Source organism: Entelurus aequoreus, linkage group LG23 (assembly GCF_033978785.1).
Source record: "Entelurus aequoreus isolate RoL-2023_Sb linkage group LG23, RoL_Eaeq_v1.1, whole genome shotgun sequence".
Classification (NCBI taxonomy): Eukaryota; Metazoa; Chordata; class Actinopteri; order Syngnathiformes; family Syngnathidae; genus Entelurus; species Entelurus aequoreus.
The window spans coordinates 40869301-40893167 of NC_084753.1; the positions used below are offsets into that span (position 1 = coordinate 40869301).

A 23867-nucleotide genomic window follows, 5' to 3' on the forward strand; every position below is an offset into this window, starting at 1 on the left:
GTTATTCCCAACCAAACTATTGGGTTGAATTATTTAACCCAAAAGTTGAGTTATGATAACTTAATGTTGGGTTGTTTCCAACCAAACTATTGGGTTGAATTATTCAACCCAAAAGTTGAGTTATGATAACTTAATGTTGGGTTATTCCCAACCAAACTATTGGGTTGAATTATTTAACCCAAAAGTTGAGTTATGCTAACTTAATGTTGGGTTATTCCCAACCAAACTATTGGGTTGAATTATTTAACCCAAAAGTTGAGTTATGATAACTTAATGTTGGGTTATTTCCAACCAAACTATTGGGTTGAATTTTTTAACCCAAATGTTGAGTTATGATAACTTAATGTTGGGTTATTCCCAACCAAACTATTGGGTTGAATTTTTCAACCCAAATGTTTAGTTATGATAACTTAATGTTGGGTTATTCCCAACCAAACTATTGGGTTGAATTTTTTAACCCAAAAGTTGAGTTATGATAACTTAATGTTGGGTTATTCCCAACCAAACTATTGGGTTGAATTATTTAACCCAAAAGTTGAGTTATGATAACTTAATGTTGGGTTGTTTCCAACCAAACTATTGGGTTGAATTATTCAACCCAAAAGTTGAGTTATGATAACTTAATGTTGGGTTATTCCCAACCAAACTATTGGGTTGAATTTTTTAACCCAAATGTTGAGTTATGATAACTTAGTGTTGGGTTATTCCCAACCAAACTATTGGGTTGAATTATTTAACCCAAAAGTTGAGTTATGATAATTTAATGTTGGGTTATTTCCAACCAAACTATTGGGTTGAATTTTTTAACCCAAATGTTTAGTTATGATAACCTAATGTTGGGTTATTCCCAACCAAACTATTGGTTTGAATTTTTTAACCCAAAAGTTGAGTTATGATAACTTAATGTTGGGTTATTCCCAACCAAACTATTGGGTTGAATTATTTAACCCAAAAGTTGAGTTATGATAACTTAATGTTGGGTTGTTTCCAACCAAACTATTGGGTTGAATTATTCAACCCAAAAGTTGAGTTATGATAACTTAATGTTGGGTTATTCCCAACCAAACTATTGGGTTGAATTATTTAACCCAAAAGTTGAGTTATGATAACTTAATGTTGGGTTATTTCCAACCAAACTATTGGGTTGAATTTTTTAACCCAAATGTTGAGTTATGATAACTTAATGTTGGGTTATTCCCAACCAAACTATTGGGTTGAATTATTTAACCCAAAAGTTGAGTTATGATAACTTAATGTTGGGTTGTTTCCAACCAAACTATTGGGTTGAATTATTCAACCCAAAAGTTGAGTTATGATAACTTAATGTTGGGTTATTCCCAACCAAACTATTGGGTTGAATTATTTAACCCAAAAGTTGAGTTATGATAACTTAATGTTGGGTTATTTCCAACCAAACTATTGGGTTGAATTTTTCAACCCAAATGTTTAGTTATGATAACTTAATGTTGGGTTATTCCCAACCAAACTATTGGGTTGAATTTTTTAACCCAAATGTTTAGTTATGATAACTTAATGTTGGGTTATTCCCAACCAAACTATTGGGTTAAATTATTTAACCCAAAGGTTGAGTTATGATAACTTAATGTTGGGTTATTCCCAACCAAACTATTGGGTTGAATTATTTAACCCAAAAGTTGAGTTATGATAACTTAATGTTGGGTTATTCCCAACCAAACTATTGGGTTGAATTTTTTAACCCAAAAGTTGAGTTATGATAATTTAATGTTGGGTTATTTCCAACCAAACTATTGGGTTGAATTATTTAACCCAAAAGTTGAGTTATGATAATTTAATGTTGGGTTATTTCCAACCAAACTATTGGGTTGAATTTTTTAACCCAAATGTTTAGTTATGATAACCTAATGTTGGGTTATTCCCAACCAAACTATTGGTTTGAATTTTTTAACCCAAAAGTTGAGTTATGATAACTTAATGTTGGGTTATTCCCAACCAAACTATTGGGTTGAATTATTCAACCCAAAAGTTGAGTTATGATAACTTAATGTTGGGTTATTCCCAACCAAACTATTGGGTTGAATTATTTAACCCAAAAGTTGAATTATGATAATTTAATGTTGGGTTATTTCCAACCAAACTATTGGGTTGAATTTTTTAACCCAAATGTTTAGTTATGATAACCTAATGTTGGGTTATTCCCAACCAAACTATTGGTTTGAATTTTTTAACCCAAAAGTTGAGTTATGATAACTTAATGTTGGGTTATTCCCAACCAAACTATTGGGTTGAATTATTTAACCCAAAGGTTGAGTTATGATATCTTAATGTTGGGTTATTCCCAACCAAACTATTGGGTTGAATTATTTAACCCAAAAGTTGAGTTATGCTAACTTAATGTTGGGTTATTCCCAACCAAACTATTGGTTTGAATTTTTTAACCCAAAAGTTGAGTTATGATAACTTAATGTTGGGTTATTCCCAACCAAACTATTGGGTTGAATTATTTAACCCAAAGGTTGAGTTATGATAACTTAATGTTGGGTTATTCCCAACCAAACTATTGGGTTGAATTATTTAACCCAAAAGTTGAGTTATGCTAACTTAATGTTGGGTTATTCCCAACCAAACTATTGGGTTGAATTATTTAACCCAAAAGTTGAGTTATGATAACTTAATGTTGGGTTATTCCCAACCAAACTATTGGGTTGAATTTTTTAACCCAAATGTTGAGTTATGATAACTTAATGTTGGGTTATTCCCAACCAAACTATTGGGTTAAATTATTTAACCCAAAGGTTGAGTTATGCTAACTCAATGTAGGGTGATTGTAAATAATGTTAATAATAATAAAATTCCCTTTAAGAAAAAAGTAACTTTTTAATAATAAAAAAAAGCCTTTTACCCAAAAATGGGTTACTGGTTGAAAAACAACCCAAAAATGGTTCATAATTTTGAAAACCCAGAAATTTAGTTAAAAAAAATACCCTTATAACCCAAAAAATGTATTGCTCTTCATAAAAATAACCCCCAAATTCAACCCAACGCTAGTAACACATAAATTGGGTTGTCAAAATAATCCAGCATTTTTAGTGTGCAATATCTAAGTTGCATTTAAATCAGTGTGGGTGGCACTGGGAGCAGGTGGATAGCGTGTCTTGCCCAAGGACACAACGGCAGTGACCAGGATGGCGGAAGCAGGAATGGAAACATGGACCCTGAAAAAAATGATCTCATTAATTCAATCGGAATACCTTACTTTGACATGCGCAGAACCTGGCATAAACTAAAATGTGCTTTATTGTTTGTGTTATGGCGCCATCTTTTGGACGAGTTTGCTAACTGCAAGTGCCGGAGAAGCGGTGGACTTCCAATGTAAACAAACATGGCTATGTGCATTTCTGCTTGTCCCATGTTGCCACGGTATTGTATTTATCATTGTTTTCCTTACGTTCACTACTTTTGTTTTACCTCTCTTTTTGAAATGTAGCTGTTCTTCTTTTTTAATTTTTTTTAAATTATTAATCAATCCAACAAAACAATACCATAATAATGCAATCCAATTCCAAAACCGAACCCGACCCAGCAACATTCAGAATAGCAATGAACAGAGCAATTGAGTTGTTCTTCATGTGTATGTGTCTGAGGCTAGCAGTTAGCACTTGAATTAGCTATAATGTCGTGAATAAAAGCATGTTAAGACGACAACTGGATCCGATGGACAGATTTAGGCTTCATATTGCGCCACACATTTTCAACGGGAGACAGGTCTGGACTACAGGCGGGCCAGTCTAGTACCCGCAATGTAGTAACACGTGGCTTGGCATTGTCTTGCTGAAATAAGCAGGGGCGTCCATGATAACGTTGCTTGGATGGCAACATATGTTGCTCCAAAACCTGTAAGTACCTTTCAGCATTAATGGTGCCTTCACAGATGTGTAAGTTACCCATGTCTTGGCCACTAATACACCCCCATACCATCACACATGCTGCCTTTTACATTTTGCGCCTAGAACAGTCCGGATGTTGGTCCGGAGGACACGACATCCACAGTTTCCCAAAAAACAATTTGAAATGTGGACTCGTCAGACCACGGAACACTTTTCCACTTTGCATCAGTCCATTTTAGATGAGCTCGGGCCCTGCGAAGCCGAAGGCGTTTCTGGGTGTTGTTGATAAATGGCTTTGGTTTTCAATAATATACTTCTAACTTGCACTTACAAATGCAGCGACGAACTGTAGTTGCTGACAGTGGTTTTTTTAAGTGTTCCTGAGCCCATGTGGTGATATCCTTTACACACTGATGTCGCTTTTTGATGCAGTACCGCCCGAGGAATCGAAGGTACGTAATATCATCGCTTATTTGCAGTGATTTCTCCAGATTCTCTGAACCTTTTGATGATATTACGGAGCGTAGATGGTGAAATCCCTAAATTCCTTGCAATAGCTGGTTGAGAAATGTTGTCCTCAAACAATTTGCTCAGGCATTTGTTGACCAAGTGGTGACTCTCGCCCCGTCCTTGTTTGTGAATGACCGAGCATTTCACAGAAGCTGCTTTTACACCCAATCATGGCACCCGCCTGTTCCCAATTAACCCGCGGGATGTTCCAAATAAGTGTTTGGCGAGCATTCCTCAACTTTCTCAGTCTTTTTTGCCACCTCTGCCAGCTTTTTTGAAACATGTTGCAGGCATCAAATCCCAAATGAGCTAATATTTGCACAAAAAAAACAACGTTTCTCAGTGTGAACGTTAAATATCTTGTCTTTGCGGTCTATTCAATTGAATATAAGTTGAAAAGGATTTGCAAATCATTGTATTCTCTTTTTGCATGGACTTTATTTACAGACTAGGAATAATAGTCCCCCCCATAGATACTATTTATGGAAATGTTTGTGGTTTACTGTGCAATGCATGCACCAAATTATGACTTTAACACACTCCTCCTGCTACATTTCATTCTCCACTCATCAGCGTTTTCACTGTTTTTTTTCTTCTTCTGGACAATTTCCAGCGCATTTGGCTTTGAAGAGAACAAAATGTCCCAGCCCCATGGAAGAACAGGATGTTGTATTTTTTCATCACTCATCCGATCACTCGCTTTTCCCTATGGGATGGTTTTTTTTTTGTTTTTGGTCTTTATTGCTTGCTTGTTGTGTTGCCAACATTTTCCCACATTTTGAGCCTTTTTCCGGAGAAACAAGCAAACCAGAGTCGTCAGGTTCAAACACTGATGACATCTATTAAACAAGACAAGAGGCAAAGAATTAAACAGAGACAGAATTCAATGTGGTCCAGTGAGGAGAAACGTGCACATCTGTACCCTTGTACAGTGTCATTACGTTCTGCCAAAAGATTGCACTCCTCCTTCTTTATTTGACTTTCTCTGGCCACCTGACCACCGCTTCCACTTCCAGAGGGAAGTGGGTCGTAAACAGCGTTTGCCTTTGGTTACAGAATAGTTCAAAAGAAGAGGTCGTAAGATAGTTCAAAAAGAGTTTGTAAAACACTTCGAAAAGAGGTCGTCTGGAAATTGGGCAGATCCTTGGTTCTCTGCGCTTTGAAGTCCTTGGGTTAGAACAATATCTTTTCTGTTGATTACCATATATGAGAGAAAACAGGAACACTCTTGGTAGGTTGGAAGAATAGAGAAAAGAAGAAAGGATTAGAACAGGGGTGTCAAACTTGTTTTCATTGAGGGCCACACCGCAGTCATGGCTGCCATTAGAGGGCCGCTTGTAACAGTAAATAATTAATGAATCTGCCTTTGAATTTAAATATGTGACATTTTTTTACGTAAAGAGAAAACTTTTTTATTTTTATTTTTTAAATTTCAAGTAAAAAAATACCAAAAAAAATCTAAAAAATCCCTCATTCCGATTGGCTCGTTTCCACATGATATGACGTGTACAGGAAGTGTGCACCCAAGCTACTCTTAAATCAAGAGTTGACGTTGAGATATTCATCTAAAAAAATGAAGGATTATATTACTAAATAGGCACTTTTTTATTTAATTTTTTGACAGTATTTTTCTTATTCTGGTGATTAAATTTGACCTAAAAAGATACACGTTTCCGTACATTGTGTCATTTTTCATTTTTAATCATATCTTTTTTCCAGAAAATATTAGTAATTCAAGTGAAATATGTTTTTAATGGACTTTTAGCCAAAATTCCCTCAATCTTTTCTTTTTTTTTAAATTAAAAAATATACCAAAAAAAAAATAAAAAAAATAAAAAAACATGTCCTCAATCTGATTGGCTCGTTTGGCTATGACGTGTACAGGAAGTGTACACGCAACCTACTCTTAAATCTAGAGTCTACGTCGAGGTAGTCATCTAAAAAAATGAAAAAAATGAAGGATTATGTTACTAATTAGGCTCTTTTTTATTTTATTTTTTTTGACAGTAAGACTAACGCACTTTTCTTTTTTATTCTGGTGATTAAATTTGTCTGAAAAAGATACATGTTTCCATAAATGGTGTAATTTTAATAATATTTATTTCAGCAAATATTAGCAATTAAAAGTGAAATTAATTTTGAATGGACTTTTAGCCAAAATTCCTTCAATCAGTTTTTTTTTCAATTAAAAAAAAGATAATAAAAGGAAAAAATATACAAAAAAATATATAAATAAAAAAAGGACATGTTGATTGGCTCGTTTGGCTATGACGTGTACAGGAAGTGTGCACGAAAGCTACTCTTAAATCTAGAGTCTATTTCGAGATAGTCATTTAAAAAATGAAAAAATTAAGGATTATATTACTAAAAAGGCTGTTTTTTATTTTATTTCTTAACAGTAGGACTAACGCACTTTTCTTATTCTGGTGATTACATTTTTACCTCAAAAGATACATGTTTCCATAAATTGTGTAATGTTTAATTTATAATCATATTTTTTCAGCACATGTTAGCAAAATAAAGTGAAATTCATTTTTCAATTAAATTTTTGCCAAAATTCCCTCGATCGTTTTTTTTTTTTTTCCAATAAAAAAAAAAATACTAAAAATATATAAATAAAAAAAGGACATGTCCTCAATCTGATTGGCTCGTTTGGCTATGGCGTGTACAGGAAGTGTGCATGCAAGCTACCCTTAAATCTAGAGTGTACGTCGAGATATTCATCTAAAAAAAAAAAAAAAGACAAAAATGAAAGGGTTATGTTACTAAAAAGGCTCTTTTTTACACACTTTTCTTATTTATTCTGGTGATTAAATTTGACTGAAAAAGATACATGTTTTTTTTCCCAATAAAAAAAAAGATTTAAAAAAATATATATATAATTAAAAAAAGGACATGTCCTCAATCTGATTGGCTCGTTTGGCTATGACGTGTACAGGAAGTGTGCACGCAAGCTACTCATAAATCTAGAGTCTATGTCGAAATATTCATCTAAAAAAAAAAAAAAAGACAAAAATGAAGGGTTATGTTACTAAATAGGCTCTTTTTTATTTTATTTTTTTTGACAGTAAGACTAACGCACTTTTCTTTTTTATTCTGGTGATTAAATTTGAATGAAAAAGATACATGTTTCCATAAATTGTGTAATTTTTAATAATATTTATTTCAGCAAATATTAGCAATTAAAAGTGAAATTAATTTTTAATTAACTTTTAGCCAGAATTCCCTCAATCTTTTTTTTTTTCCAATAAAAAAAAGATAATAAAAGAAAAAATATACAAAAATATATATATATAAAAAAAGGACATTTCCTGATTGGCTCGTTTGGCTATGACGTGTACAGGAAGTGTACACGCAACCTACTCTTAAATCTAGAGTCTAGGTCGAGGTAGTCAGCTAAAAAAATGAAAAAATTAAGGATTATGTTACTAAATAGGCTCTTTTTTATTTTATTTTTTTTGACAGTAAGACTAATGCACTTTTCTTATTTATTCTGGTGATTAAATTTGACTGAAAAAGATGCATGTTTCCATAAATTGTGTCGTTTTTAATAATATTTTTTTCATCATATATTAGCAATTAAAGTGAAACTCATTTTTAAATTAATTTTTAGCCACAATTCCCTCAATTTTTTATTTTATTTTTCAATTAAAAAAAAAAGATAATACATTTATTTTTTTTAAAGGACATTTCCTCAATCTGATTGGCTCGTTTGGCTATGACGTGTACAGGAAGTGTGCACGCAAGCTACTCTTAAATCTAGAGTCTACGTCGAGATATTCATCTAAAAAAAAAGGAAAAAAATGAAGGATTATATTACTAAAAAGGCTCTTTTTTATTTTATTTTGTGACTGTAGGACTAACGCACTTTTCTTATTTATTCTGGTGAATAAATTTGACTGAAAAAGATGCATATTTACATAAATTGTGTAATTTTTAATAATATATATATATATTTTTAGCAAATACTAGCAATTAAAGTGAAATTCATTTTTAATTAACTTTTAGCCAGAATTCTCTCAATCTTTTTTTTTCCAATAAAAAAAAGATAATAAAATAAAAAAATATATAAATAAAAAAAGGACATGTCCTCAATCTGATTGGCTCGTTTGGCTATGACGTATACAGGAAGTGTGCACCCCAGCTACTCTTAAATCTCGAGTCTGCGAGTCTAAATTGTGTAATTTTGTAATAATATTTATTTCAGCAAATATTAGCAATTAAAGTGAAATTCATTTTCCAATTAACTTTTACCCACAATTCCCTCAATCTTTTTTTAAATTTTATTTTTTCAATAAAAAAAAGATTTTTTTTTTTAAAAGGACATTTCCTCAATCTGATTGGCTCGCTTGGCTATGACGTATACAGGAAGTGTGCACGCAAGCTACCGAAACCATAACATTGTATGGAACTCTATCTACACGTCCTTCTATCGTCTCATATCTCACACTTTTACGCGCCGGGTCGTCGTAGCTTATTTTTTACTTTCGTCCAGTAGTTGCTAAAAATGTAAAACATTTGACGTACTGCGTTTTAAAAACATGTCGCTAGCATACTGCTGCTGTGTCACTGTGCAACGTAAGTTTACGTTCAAACTGAACAGTTTGAGTGGCGCTGACAATGTTATACAACACCCATTGAACATAAGATATTACTGTCGTTTCATTGCTCAAGTAAACAGTTGTCGTTTATGACTTAAAAACGCTGAGAAGTTTGGGTTTTTTGTCTTTCAGGTGACCAAAAGATGACGCAAACTGACGAAACTGTCGTAAAAAATGAGAATGTGACCCACTGCTCAGCAGCCCCGCCCTCCCCTAAAAAGGAGTCTTATTTGTGCATTTTCATTTAGGATGCCTCGTCTGGAGGAGTTGGCCAACGTGGCCCTCAGGGTGCCCAGCATCTTGGCCCTGGACCTGCTCTACAAGTGTGACATAGACAGCCTAACGGAGCACCTCAAGGCCAAAAACCAAGACATGCTCTTCAAATATAAATATGTCATCTGGAACATGTACTACCTTGGTGAGTGACACACCTTTTTAAAGTCCCGCCTTTCACGGTTGCTATAATGTTCATTTTTGCTCGACGTTGTCAGACAGGCGTCGATGCGGCGTTTGTCCGGATACATTCATTTATTTGTGGCGGACCACCAGTGTTGGGTTAGTTACTGAAAACCAGTAACTAGTTACAGTTACTAGTTACTTTATTTCAAAAGTAACTTCAGTTACTAATTCAGTTACTTACACCAAAAAGTAATGCTTTACTGTGAAAAGTAACTATTTACACTACTGTTCAAAAGTTTGGGGTCACCCAAACAATTTAGTGGAATAGCCTTCATTTCTAAGAACAAGAATAGACTGTCGAGTTTCAGATGAAAGTTCTCTTTTTCTGGCCATTTTGAGCGTTTAATTGACCCCACAAATGTGATGCTCCAGAAACTCAATCTGCTCAAAGGAAGGTCAGTTTTGTAGCTTCTGTAACGAGCTAAAGTGTTTTCAGATGTGTGAACATGATTGCACAAGGGTTTTCTAATCATCAATTAGCCTTCTGAGCCAATGAGCAAACACATTGTACCATTAGAACACTGGAGTGATAGTTGCTGGAAATGGGCCTCTATACACCTATGTAGATATTGCACCAAAAACCAGACATTTGCAGCTAGAATAGTCATTTACCACATTAGCAATGTATAGAGTGTATTTCTTTAAAGTTAAGACTAGTTTAAAGTTATCTTCATTGAAAAGTACAGTGCTTTTCCTTCAAAAATAAGGACATTTCAATGTGACCCCAAACTTTTGAACGGTAGTATATATATATATATTTTTTTTAAGGTCCCCTTTAATGCCCTTTTATCCTTCATTTCAGTACTGTTATTGCACTGGAGAATAATACAAGCTGTTGATCAACTTGACATGCATTTGCATCATTGAACTCTGAACGCGGTGCCCGCGGGCACCAGGTAGCCCGTAAGGACCAGATGAGTCGCCCGCTGGCCTGTTCTAAAAATAGCTCAAATAGCAGCACTTACCAGTGAGCTGCCTCTATTTTTTTAAATGTTATTTATTTACTAGCAAGCTGGTCTCACTTTGCCTGACATTTTTAATTCTAAGAGAGACAAAACTCAAATAGAATTTGAAAATCCAAGAAAATATTTTAAAGACTTGGTCTTCACTTGTTTAAATAAATTCATTAATTTGTTTACTTTGCTTCTTATAACTTTCAGAAGGACAATTTTAGAGAAAAAATCCAAACTTAAAAATGATTTTAGGATTTTTAAACACATATACCTATTTACCTTTTAATTTCCTTCCTCTTCTTTCCTGACAATTTAAATCAATGTTCAAGTAAATGAATTTTTTTTATTGTAAAGAATAATAAATACATTTTAATTGAATTCTTCATTTTAGCTTCTGTTTTTTCGACGAAGAATATTTGTGAAATATTTCTTCAAACTTATTATGATTAAAATTCCCAAAAATTATTCTGGCAAATCTCGAAAATCTGTAGAATCAAATTTAAATCTTATTTCACAGTCTTTTGAATTTCTTTTAAAATTTTTGTTCTGGAAAATCTAGAAGAAATAATGATTTGTCTTTGTTAGAAATATAGCTTGGTCCAATTTGTTATATATTCTAACAAAGTGCAGATTGAATTTTAACCTGTTTAAAACATGTCATCAAAATTCTAAAATTAATTTTAATAAGGAAAAATTAGTAATGATGTTCTATAAATAATTTTTTTAATTTTTTCAAAAAGATTCGAGTTAGCTAGTTTTTCTCTTCTTTTTTTCGGTTGAATTTTGAATTTTAGAGAGTCGAAATTGAAGATAAACTATGTTTCAAAATGTAATTGTAATTTTTTTCGTGTTTTTTCCTCTTTAAAACTGTTCAATTAAGTGTAAATATAATTAATTATTAATAATAACATAGAGTTAAAGGTAAATTGAGCAAATTGGCTATTTCTGGCAATTTATTTAAGTGTGTATCAAACTGGTAGCCCTTCGCATTAATCAGTACCCAAAAAGTAGCTCTTGGTTTCAAAAAGGTTGGTGACCCCTGCACTACATACACAAAGCCTAACAAGGCGGTTTTTTCTCTCAAGGAATTGTGAAATAAAATCATGTCTGAAGCCTAGAACACTCCACACATTTCCACAGTTTTAGTTTAGAGATAAGGAAAGATTGGCCTGGCCCACTGGCATCCCTCTTTATGTTTGTGAACTTTATAGTCTATACCAATGGTTCTTAACCTTGTTGGAGGTACCGAACCCCACCAGTTTCATATGCGAATTCACCGAACCCTTCTTTAGTGAAAAATAAAATGTTTTTTTTTTCAAATTCAAGACAAAGTTATATGTTTTTGGTAACACTTTAGTATGGGGAACATATTCTAAGTAACAAAGACTTGAGTTTTTGGACACTAGGGGAACATATTCTAAGTAACAAAGACTTAATTTAGAGTTATTTGGTTAGGGTTAGGGCCAAGGTTAGAGGGTTAGGGTTATAATAAGGCCATGCCGAATAAGGCATTAATAAGTACTTAATAATGACCAGTTAAGAGCCAATATGTTACTAATTTGCATGTTAATAAGCAACTAATTAATGGTGAATATGTTCCCCATACTAAAGTGTTACCATGTTTTATTACTGGTGCACAAAATGAAGCGTGCATGAACATCACCTTGTTCAAAGAACAAAACCAACACAGTGCATAAACTCACAACAAATTACACACCTGCAAATCAGTCTGACTTCTGCTGTTGCCGTATCCGTAATACGCCGATAGGGAGAAGTTTTTATTTACGCGATGAGTCGGGTGTGTCTTGACCTCCGCCGAACCCCTGAGCCTGACTCACCGAACCCCTAGGGTTCGATCGAACCCAGGTTAAGAACCACTGGTCTATACATTTACAGTAATGTGATAATCAAACACTCTAGAAGTCTAGAATGAAAGAGTATATAAGAGAATTGACAGAGTGTGTGTACCTTCAGTGCGCAGTGCCTCGTTAAAATCCAGCCGCTGTTGCTTAGGAGGTGAAGTGTGTCTCTCTTTACTAGCTTCGTCGAAGCATGTTGCTTTTGTAGCTGTTTCAGCAGATTTGAATTGCGACGATAGGATCTTTGATCCAAGACACAACTTACATTTAACTAAAATGTTCTTTTCTTTGTGGTCGACAAAAGAAAAGTAGTGAGAATATCTCCATGTTAAGAAACTCGACTTCTGGCTCCGCCATGATGTAAACACAGACACGCCCCCTCCCACACACGCACACACAGCTCTTTTCCGGTCGCCTCTTCTGCAGCGCTCCAATAAAACACACTCAGATCTTCTCAGTTTCTAGCCGATACTACATAAAAAATAACGTAAAATAACGCAGTAACGCATCGTGTAGTAACGGTGACTGAGTTACTAAATATAAAAAAATAACGCGTTAGATTATTAGTTACCGCCGAAAGTAACGGCGTTAGTCCCAACACTGCCCATAATAAATTCATAAAAGAAGCAAACTTCATGAATGTTTTTTGTGACTAGGGATGATGTTTGATAAGAAATTATCGAGTTCGAGCCCATTATCGAATCCTCTTATCGAACCGATTCCTTATCGATTCTCTTATCGAGTCCAGATAGGTTGTTGTATATGGAAAAAAACACAATATTTGGTTTAACAAAAGCTCACTTTTATTTGATAAGAAAAAACTAAAATAAAATAAATAAATATTGACTGTTACCCCCCCTATAAAAATAAAATAAATAAATATTGACTGTTGTTACCCAAAGTATTTTAGTTGGGATTTTTCAGAAAAACAAATATATACAGTAACACAAAAACAACCTGTCTCTGTGATCACTATAGGTGTATAAATAATAATATAGTGTTAAATAAAATCAGTCCCTTGGGCACAAAACTGAAAATAATACAGCTCTCCAAAAAGTGCACTTCTGCTGCTATTGGAACATACTAACTACACACACAGGCAGACAGCTAACAAACAATCCAAGACGTCTAATAAAGTTCCAAAGCAGATTAATCCATTTAGGCTCTTTATTGTTGTTGATCTTGCTTTGTCTTTTCCTATCTTTACTTTTGTCTTGCACTGGACTGTTATTTTTTTTTTTTAAAAACTGAAATACACACAATGACAAATGTATAAGCTATGTGATTCAATTAACATACTGAAATGTAATACACAATATGTAAATATTAGCTTCGCACAAATATACAGTACTATCATCAAACAAATACTTCTGAGTGTTGAAACTACACACGACTGGCAGCCATTTTAAGTCCTCAAAACATCCATTGAAACAGTGCACAAAAATCGTTTTTCAATAAACATCTTAGTATCAAACTTAACCACTTTCTACCTTAATATTGAGTTACATAAACAAGTTAAACAGTTTACTTACAGACTTATCTTTTCCAAGGCTTGTAAGAGCTAACACAACTTGTCTACTTCTCAATTGTCTCATGAACTGAACTGACGTCGCCAACCCGGAAGTGCCCAAACTAATGACGCATAGTATTTTCCTATCGCCACAGGGTGTCAGTAAGAGTCTACAATCAAATGGGCATACCATTGCCCATTTGGGATTCGTTCCCAGGGATTCGAATAAAGAACCAACTCTTTTTCTTTACTATAGTGGCCTCGATAACGGGAACCGGTTCTCAAAAAGGGATTCGAGTCCATGGAATCGGTTCTTTTCTTATCGAACAACCGGGAGAATCGGTTTCGAACATCATCCCTATTAGTGACCAACAAGTATGTGCTCCAATCACTCTATCACAAACAAATAAGAGTTGTAGAAACGATTCGAAACTTAAGACAGCCATGACATGATGTTCTTTACAAGTGTATGTACACTTTTGACCGCCACTGTACCTCTCTGACAATGTCAATGAAAAATGAGCTCTTTAAGGCACAGTGGTAAATATCTTGGTCTTCAAAGGTCACGTGATCAACGCGGTGGTGCTGGTGCTGCCATTGAGACACATCGTGACGCTCTACCTCCACGTCCTGGCCGCCATGCTGCTCTACATGGGCCACCAGATCTCCAAGTCAGACACGCTCTTTTTGCTTCTTAAGATAACACGCCGACCCATCCCTCCATTTCCCTGAGATGTCACCGTGTGATATTGTGCGTCTGTCAATGTCACAGGGAGTATATTCGTGAGGAGATGCAGTCTGGCTACGAAGGCGCGGTGTACCTCCATTCTCTGGCCTTCAACAGATTTGTGTCTGCGCTGACAAGTGAGTCCTTAAAAACAATGTCTTCATGTTTGTAACTCTTCTCCACCCGTGTCGTCAACCAATATCACCACTCATGTTTTACTTCTTCTTACAAACTATGTATGTGTGAATGCTCCAAAACATTCACACATACACTATATTGCCAAAAGTATTTGGCCACCCATTAAAATGATCAGAATCATTTTCAAGGTAAAAAATGGTTTTCAAGGTAAAAGTTGATTTTCAAGGTAAAAAATGATTTTTAAGGTAAAAGTTGATTTTCAAGGTAAAAAATTATTTTCCAGGTGAAAAATTTTTTTCAAGGTAAAAAATGATTTTCAAGGTAAAAGTTGATTTTCAAGGTAAAAGTTGATTTTCAAGGTAAAAGTTGATTTTCAACTTTTACCTTGAAAATCAACTTTTACTTTGAAAATCTTTTTTTTTTACCTTGAAAATCATTTTTTAGTTGAAAATCAACTTTTTACCTTGAAAATCATTTGCCTTGAAAATCAACTTTTACCTTGAAAATCATTTTTTTCCTTGAAAATCATTTTTTACCTTGAAAATCAACTTTTACCTTGAAAATCAACTTTTACCTTGAAAATCAACTTTTATCTTGAAAATCATTTTTTACCTTGAACATAATTTTTTACCTTGAAAATCATTTTTTACATTGAAAATCATTTTCTACCTTGAAAAAAAATGTTCACCTTGACAATCATTTTTTACCAAAATCATTTTTTACCTTGAAAATCATTTTTTTGCCTTGAAAATCAACTTTTACCTTTTAAAATCATTTTTTACCTTGAAAATCAACTTTTACCTTGAAAATAAATGTTTACCTTGAAAATCAACTTTTACCTTGAAAATCATTTTTTTCCTTGAAAATCATTTTTTACCTTGAAAATCAACTTTTACCTTGAGAATCAACTTTTATCTTGAAAATGATTTTCTACCTTGAACATCATTTTTTAACTTGAAAATCATTTTTTACATTGAAAATAATTTTCTACCTTGAAAAAAAATTTTCACCTTGACAATCATTTTTTACCAAAATCATTTTTTACCTTGAAAATCATTTTTTTGCCTTGAAAATCAACTTTTACCTTTTAAAATCATTTTTTACCTTGAAAATCAACTTTTACCTTGAAAATAAATGTTTACCTTGAAAATCAACTTTTACCTTGAAAATCATTTTTTTCCTTGAAAATCATTTTTTACCTTGAAAATCAACTTTTACCTTGAGAATCAACTTTTATCTTGAAAATGATTTTCTACCTTGAACATCATTTTTTAACTTGAAAATCATTTTTTACATTGAAAATAATTTTCTACCTTGAAAAAAAATTTTCACCTTGAAAATCATTTTTTACCAAAATCATTTTTTACCTTGAAAATCATTTTTTTGCCTTGAAAATCAACTGTTACCTTTAAAATCATTTTCTACCTTGAAAATCAACTTTTACCTTTAAAATAATTTTTTACCTTGAAAATCAACTTTTACCTTGAAAATCATTTTTTACCATGAAAATCATTTTTTACCTTGAAAATCATTTTTTACCTTGAAAATCTACTTTTACCTTGAAAATTGACTTTTACCTTGGAAATCATTTTTTACCTTGAAAATCTACTTTTACCTTGAAAATCTACTTTTACCTTGAAAATCTTTTTCCTTGAAAATAATTTTTTACCATGAAAATCCTTTTTTGCCTTGAAAATCATTTTTTTTACCTTAAAAATCAACTTTTACTTAGAAAATTATTTTTTACCTTGAAATTTTTTTTGCCACGTTGTATAAAATGGAATCTATATTTTTGTCCATATTGCAGAGCAGTAGTTGCAAGAATATTTCCTTCCTATCGGCAACTAATGATCATTCTCTGACTTCAGCATGCCAGTAAAGTGCATGAACTGGAGTGTCAAACATTCCACGATCATATTTTCTTTCCCCTTATCATTTGCAACTGCCTGGGGTGCATCTCATGAGTCCAAATGTTGACAGTCACTGCTTGTTCCTTTTGTGCGCCGCTCAGGTCAGATCATTCTCAGCACGCTGTGTGCCTTCCTGATGAAGACCAGGAAGCTGTGGCTCTTCTCCGCTCACTTCCTCCCCCTGCTGGCCAGACTGTGCACCGCCGCGCCCTCCACGCTGCTCACGCTCAACGTCCTCTCCTCGGGACTGACGGGGACCGCCGTCGCCGTCTTCCTCCTCGCCAACCTCTTTGTGCCATACCGCCTCGCCAAGGCCGCGTACTCACAACTGCTTCAGGTCGAGGTGGACGGATTTTATTTGAGTTCTCCGGTCTAAAGGGAGTTTTTTGTTTGTTTTTTAATTCACTAGATGTGTTTTTTGAACGTCTTCCTCAGGTGCTGGAGCTGTACAGGCTTCTGGCGGTGGGAATCTCCCTGTGGAACCAGTTCGCAGTCCCGGTGCTCTTCAGCATCTTCTGGTTTGTTCTCTTCGTCGTCCACCTGTGCTCCGACGCCATGTCAGGCTCCGCCTCCACCTTGCACCAGGGCATCACGTTCTTCCTGCTCACAAGGTGCCGACTTAATTTGCACGGATAAACATGTTTTTTTGATAAATCCTTGCTCAACAGTGTTTCGGAATGTTGCGCAACACCGTACTCTCTCCTGGGTCTGACCTTCGTGGTTTCCTACCTGGCCCTCGGACTGCTCAACCTGTGCAAGTTCTACCTGGGGGGCTACGCCGCCTTGCAGAACGAGAACGTCATGCACAGGTGACATGTTCTGTTTGCGTCCTGACACTAGAATGCAGAATCTCTTTTACTCAACTGCAGAGAGCACCAGGTGTTGCCTGCAGGTATGGCAAAGCAAACATTTATTCCTGTAAGTAGAGATGTCCGATAATATCGGTCTGCCGATATTATCGGCCGATAAATGCGTTAAAATGTAATATCGGAAATTATCGGTATCGGCCGATAAATGCGTTAAAATGTAATATCGGAAATTATCGGTATCGTTTTTTTTATTATCAGTATCGTTTTTTTTAAATTATTTTTATTTTTTTTATTAAATCCACATAAAAAACACAAGATACACTTACAATTAGTGCACCAACCCAAAAAACCTCCCTCCCCCATTTACACTCATTCACACAAAAGGGTTGTTTCTTTCTGTTATTAATATTCTGGTTCCTACATTATATATCAATATATATCAATACAGTCTGCAAGGGATACAGTCCGTAAGCACACATGATTGTGCGTGCTGCTGGTCCACTAATAGTACTAACCTTTAACAGTTAATTTTACTAATTTTCATTAATTACTAGTTTCTATGTAACTGTTTTTATATTGTTGTACTTTCTTTTTTATTTAAGAAAATGTTTTTAATTTATTTATCTTATTTTATTTGATTCATTTTTTTAAAAAGTACCTTATCTTCACCATACCCGGTTGTCCAAATTAGGCATAATAATGTGTTAATTCCACGACTGCATATATCGGTTGATATCGGTATCGGTTGATATCGGTATCAGTTGATATCGGTATCGGTAATTAAAGAGTTGGACAATATCGGCATATCGGATATCGGCAAAAAGCCATTATCGGACATCCCTAATAATAATACAAATAATAATAGATTGTATTTGTAAAAAGCACTTTACATTGAGTAAACAACCTCAAAGTGCTACAGTGTACTAAAAAAATAAAAAAATAAAAAAATAAAAACTAGAACAGCCAAATAGCTGAAACTAGTATGCATACATCTATAAAAAGGGTTTTTAAGCCTTTTTTAAAAGCATCCACAGTCTGTGGTGCCCTCAGGTGGTCAGGGAGAACGTTCCACAGACTGGGAGCGGCGGAGCAGAAAGCCCGGTCTCCCATTGTCCGTAGCTTTGTCCTTGGAGGTTGGAGGAGGTTAGCCTGTCCGGAGCGGAGGTGTCGTGTGGAGGATTTGGGGGTGAGCAGTTCTTTGAGGTAGAGGGGGGCATTTCCATAAAATATATACACTGTATCTCCAAATTTTGGGCGTTTATTAATATTTTTTTAAAGAAATGAGTCTAAAATATAGACAATTTTCAAACATATTTTTTTGCTTCGAAAAATTTGACTGCGAATCTCATTACGCAGTGTGTTGAGTAATGCAGACACCTTTGTTACTGGATACTTTCTAATACTCTTCTGCCTTAAATACTTTCCTTCTGGAAGTAATTTGCAAATATGATTATTTGATACAAATGTGCTGTTTTAGACTGCAATGTTCAATTAAGGACGTTCTTGTGTGTGCGTTGCTGCTGTGTAGCTGCTAGCTCCAAGTAGCCTTTAGCCTGCCATGTTTACCTTTTGTAGACTACTCCGCAAAATACAAGAAAAGGACATTTAGACGTTAACTGGAGCTGGACTCTTGTATCCGAGCGCATGTGTCATAGATTTGAGGTAGAAGCCAATACATTCAGATAATATTTTGCTGATAATATACACTGTATATAGTAACTTGCACTTTGAATTATATATACTGTATTTTCCGGACTATAAAGTGCACCCACTAAATTTTAGAAGAACAAATATTTTCTATATATTAGCCGCACTATAAGTCGCAGATACTGTATATACCTTGTGAAATTAGATATTTGCACAGAAAGATTGTGTAAATGTTAATTTACATACCTTAATTATTTCCAAACAGCGTCTGTAACACGGCAGTAAAACGGCTGATCAAACAAAACAGAAGTCATGGTCGTGGACCCACTAGTTGCAGAAGCCAGCTCTCCAATCCGCTAAACCAGGGGTCACCAACCTTTTTGAAACCAAGAGCTACTTCTTGGGTCCTGATTAATGCGAAGGGCTACCAGTTTGATACACACTTAAATAAATTGCCAGAAATAGCCAATTTGCTCAATTTACCTTTAACTCTATGTTATTATTAATAATTAATGATATTTACACTTAATTGAACGGTTTAAAAGAGGAGAAAACATGAAAAAAATGACAATTAAATTTTGAAACATAGTTTATCTTCAATTTCGACTCTTTAAAATTCAAAATTCAACCGAAAAAAAGAAGAGAAAAACTTAAAAAAAGAATTTATGGAACATCATTAGTAATTTTTCCTGATTAAGATTAATTTTAGAATTTTGATGACATGTTTTAAATAGGTTAAAATCCAATCTACACTTTGTTAGAATATATAACAAATTGGACCAAGCTATATTTCTAACAAAGACAAATCATTATTTCTTCTAGATTTTCCAGAACGAACATTTTAAAATTAATTCAAAAGACTTTGAAATAAGATTTAAATTTGATTCTACAGATTTTTTAGATTTGCCAGAATAATTTTTTTGAATTTTAATCATAATACGTTTGAAGAAATATTTCACAAAATTCTTCGTCGAAAAAACAGAAGCTAAAATGAAGAATTAAATTAAAATGTGTATATTATTCTTTACAATAAAAAATAAAAAAATTTACTCGAACATTGATTTAAATTGTCAGGAAAGAAAAGGAAGGAATTTAAAAGGTAAAAAGGTATATGTGTTTAAAAATCCTAAAATCATTTTTAAGGTTGTATTTTTTCTCTAAAATTGTCTTTCTGAAAGTTATAAGAAGCAAAGTAAAAAAATTAATGAATTTATTTAAACAAGTGAAGACCAAGTCTTTAAAATATTTTCTTGGATTTTCAAATTGTATTTGAGTTTTGTCTCTCTTAGAATTAAAAATGTCGGGCAAAGCGAGACCAGCTTGCTAGTAAATAAATACAATTTAAAAAATAGATGCAGCTCACTGGTAAGTGCTGCTATTTGAGCTATTTTTAGAACAGGCCGGCGGGCTACTCATCTGGTCCTTACGGGCTACCTGGTGCCCGCGGGCACCGCGTTGGTGACCCCTGCGCTAAACGGACTCAATGACTCCACGGTGGCGTCTTGGTGCATTTACGAAACTGAAACAATACAAAAAGAATGCCGTTGCGAGTTAGTAATACTAACAACACTTGTAAACGTGGTAGCTAATGCTAATAAACTACAAACATGCATGGAAACACTCCTACAGACATCACACAAGGGACGGTTTAGTAAGTAGGAATTGCTTTAGTTATATCGTAAATGAACGAAGAACCCATACGAGTATAAGCGCTATGGATAGCTAGAAGACCGAACAACACTAGACATAACAGAATGCAGCACTGGAGAACCTGCAACAAGTGGACTCGTCCAAAAGGTGGCGCCACAGCACAAACAATAACACACACAGTCAGTTTGTTTGTTTTTTTAAAAACATCAATTAAAAAAAAAAAATCCATAAATTAGCCGCACCATTTTTTTAAGCCGAAGGGTTCAAAGCGCAGGAAAAAAGTAGCGGCTTGTCATCCGGAACTTACGCTACTGTATTTTTTTATCATTTATTTCTATTTACAATATAATTACAGCCATGGAGTGGCTTCCTGCTGATTGTATTTCCTGCGAGGGGGACATTTCATGTTTAAGTCTTCTATTAGAGCTGGGGAAAGGCAGTAAAAAAACGCGAACAAAACTCTTTAGTCAAAAAACCAAACCCCAAAAATCAAAAATGCGCTCTAGCGCCCCCTAGGAAGAAAACTGCCTCTAACTTCCACTAGGAAGGTCGTAGAGACATGAAACAAAAACCTGTATGTAGGTCTCACTTAGACCTACAATTCATAATTTCACATCCTCGGGGGAAAAACCAACAGGAAGTTGGCAATTTCCCCTTCAACACAAAAAATGACTAAAAACACTCATTTTTGCCTCTTTGAGCTGTAATTTGACCCCCTTAAAATACTTCAAAACTCACCAAACTTTTCACACACATCAGGACTGGTGGAAATTGCGATCTAAAAAAAAAACCGAACCCCAAAACTCAAAATTGCGCCCTAGCGCAATTTTTGAATAAAACAGACAAAACTGCTTCTCAGAGGAAAACACAGACAAAACTGCTTGTAACTTCCGATAAGAACGTCTTAGAGACATGAAACAAAAACCTCTATGTAGGTCTCACCTAGACCTACATTTCATAGATTGACATCCTTCAACAAAAATCAACAGGAAGTTTGCAATCCATCCTTCAAAACTAAATTTTTGTTAAAACCGGTCACCAAACATCAAACATTATCTACTCTGAGCGCGTTTGTCGTTTCGGCTTCAAACTACTACAGGAGAGAGATTGAACCCTTCTGATTAAAAGTTGACGAAAGCGTTTTGATAAGTGCTACCGTTTTGATTTTACGAGCTTTCAAAGACCGGCTGCGCTAAAGCTGCTGCTCTGCTGCTGTGCTTTTATGAGCCTTCAAAGAAAACAACCACCTAGGAAAAAAACACAGACAACACTTCCTCTAACTCCCAGTACGAATATCGTAGAGACATGAAACAAAAACTTCTGTGTAGGTCTGACTTAGAGCTACATTTCATACACTGACATCCTTCAGCAAAAATCAACAGGAAGTTGGCAATCACCCCTTCAAAACAAAAGTTTCATAAAAACACTCATTTTTGCCTCTTTCAGCTGTAATTTGACCCCCTTAAAATACTTCAAAACTCACCAAACTTTTTAAACACATCAGGACTGGCGGAAATTGCGATCTAATAAAAAACCGAACCCCAAAACTCAAAATTGCGCTCTAACGCAATTTTTGAATAAAACACAGACAAAACTGCTTCTCAGAGGAAAACACAGACAAAACTGCTTGTAACTTCCGGTAGGAACGTCTTAGAGACATGAAACAAATACCTCTATGTAGGTCTCACCTAGACCTACATTTCATAGATTGACATCCTTCAAGAAAAATCAACAGGAAGTTTGCAATCCCCCCTTCAAAACTAAATTTTTGTTAAAACCGGTCACCAAACATCAAACATTATCTACTCTGAGCGCGTTTGTCGTTTCGGCTTCAAACTACTACAGGAGAGAGATTGAACCCTTCTGATTAAAAGTTGACGAAAGCGTTTTTGATAAGTGCTACCGTTTTGATTTTACGAGCTTTCAAAGACCGGCTGCGCTAAAGCTGCTGCTCTGCTGCTGTGCTTTTACGAGCCTTCAAAGAAAACAACCACTGTGCCGCGGCACCTAGGAAAAAAACACAGACAACACTTCCTCTAACTCCCAGTACGAATATCGTAGAGACATGAAACAAAAACTTCTATGTAGGTCTGACTTAGAGCTACATTTCATACACTGACATCCTTCAGCAAAAAAAAACAGGAAGTTGGCAATCACCCCTTCAAAACAAAAGTTTCATAAAAACACTCATTTTTGCCTCTTTCAGCTGTAATTTGACCCCCTTAAAATACTTCAAAACTCACCAAACTTTTTAAACACATCAGGACTGGCGGAAATTGCAATCTAATAAAAAAACCGAACCCCAAAACTCAAAATTGCGCTCTAACGCAATTTTTTAATAAAACACAGACAAAACTGCTTCTCAGAGGAAAACACAGACAAAACTGCTTGTAACTTCCGGTAGGAACGTCTTAGAGACATGAAACAAATACCTCTATGTAGGTCTCACCTAGACCTACATTTCATAGATTGACATCCTTCAACAAAAATCAACAGGAAGTTTGCAATCCCCCCTTCAAAACTAAATTTTTGTTACAACCGGTCACCAAACATCAAACATTATCTCCTCTGAGCGCGTTTGTCGTTTCGGCTTCAAACTACTACAGGAGAGAGATTGAACCCTTCTGATTAAAAGTTGACGAAAGCGTTTTTGATAAGTGCTACCGTTTTGATTTTACGAGCTTTCAAAGACCGGCTGCGCTAAAGCTGCTGCTCTGCTGCTGTGCTTTTACGAGCCTTCAAAGAAAACAACCACTGTGCCGCGGCACCTAGGAAAAAAACACAGACAACACTTTCTCTAACTCCCAGTACGAATATCGTAGAGACATGAAACAAAAACTTCTATGTAGGTCTGACTTAGAGCTACATTTCATACACTGACATCCTTCAGCAAAAAAAACAGGAAGTTGGCAATCACCCCTTCAAAACAAAAGTTTCATAAAAACACTCATTTTTGCCTCTTTCAGCTGTAATTTGACCCCCTTAAAATACTTCAAAACTCACCAAACTTTTTAAACACATCAGGACTGGCGGAAATTGCGATCTAATAAAAAAACCGAACCCCAAAACTCAAAATTGCGCTCTAACGCAATTTTTTAATAAAACACAGACAAAACTGCTTCTCAGAGGAAAACACAGACAAAACTGCTTGTAACTTCCGGTAGGAACGTCTTAGAGACATGAAACAAATACCTCTATGTAGGTCTCACCTAGACCTACATTTCATAG

At 34.8% G+C, this 23867-nt stretch overlaps 1 protein-coding gene across 3 annotated transcripts in view; it reads left to right on the forward strand.

The window, feature by feature from the left end:
- Nucleotides 1-5421: 5421 nt before the first annotated feature.
- The window catches only part of LOC133640805 (RING finger protein 145-like), a 30749-nt gene continuing 12303 nt past the window's right edge, over nt 5422-23867 (forward strand). Inside the window, exons 1-7 of one of the 3 annotated variants that reach the window (XM_062034479.1) lie at nt 5422-5548; nt 9226-9395; nt 14321-14429; nt 14531-14622; nt 16635-16876; nt 16969-17144; nt 17202-17342. In XM_062034479.1, coding sequence (XP_061890463.1) covers nt 9227-9395; nt 14321-14429; nt 14531-14622; nt 16635-16876; nt 16969-17144; nt 17202-17342 — 929 coding nt within the window. In that variant the 5' untranslated portion in view covers nt 5422-5548; nt 9226. Of the gene's footprint in view, nt 5549-8735; nt 8955-9109; nt 9396-14034; nt 14134-14320; nt 14430-14530; nt 14623-16634; nt 16877-16968; nt 17145-17201; nt 17343-23867 lie in introns of those variants that run through there. The other 2 variants (XM_062034478.1, XM_062034480.1) reach the window with 2 other exon arrangements.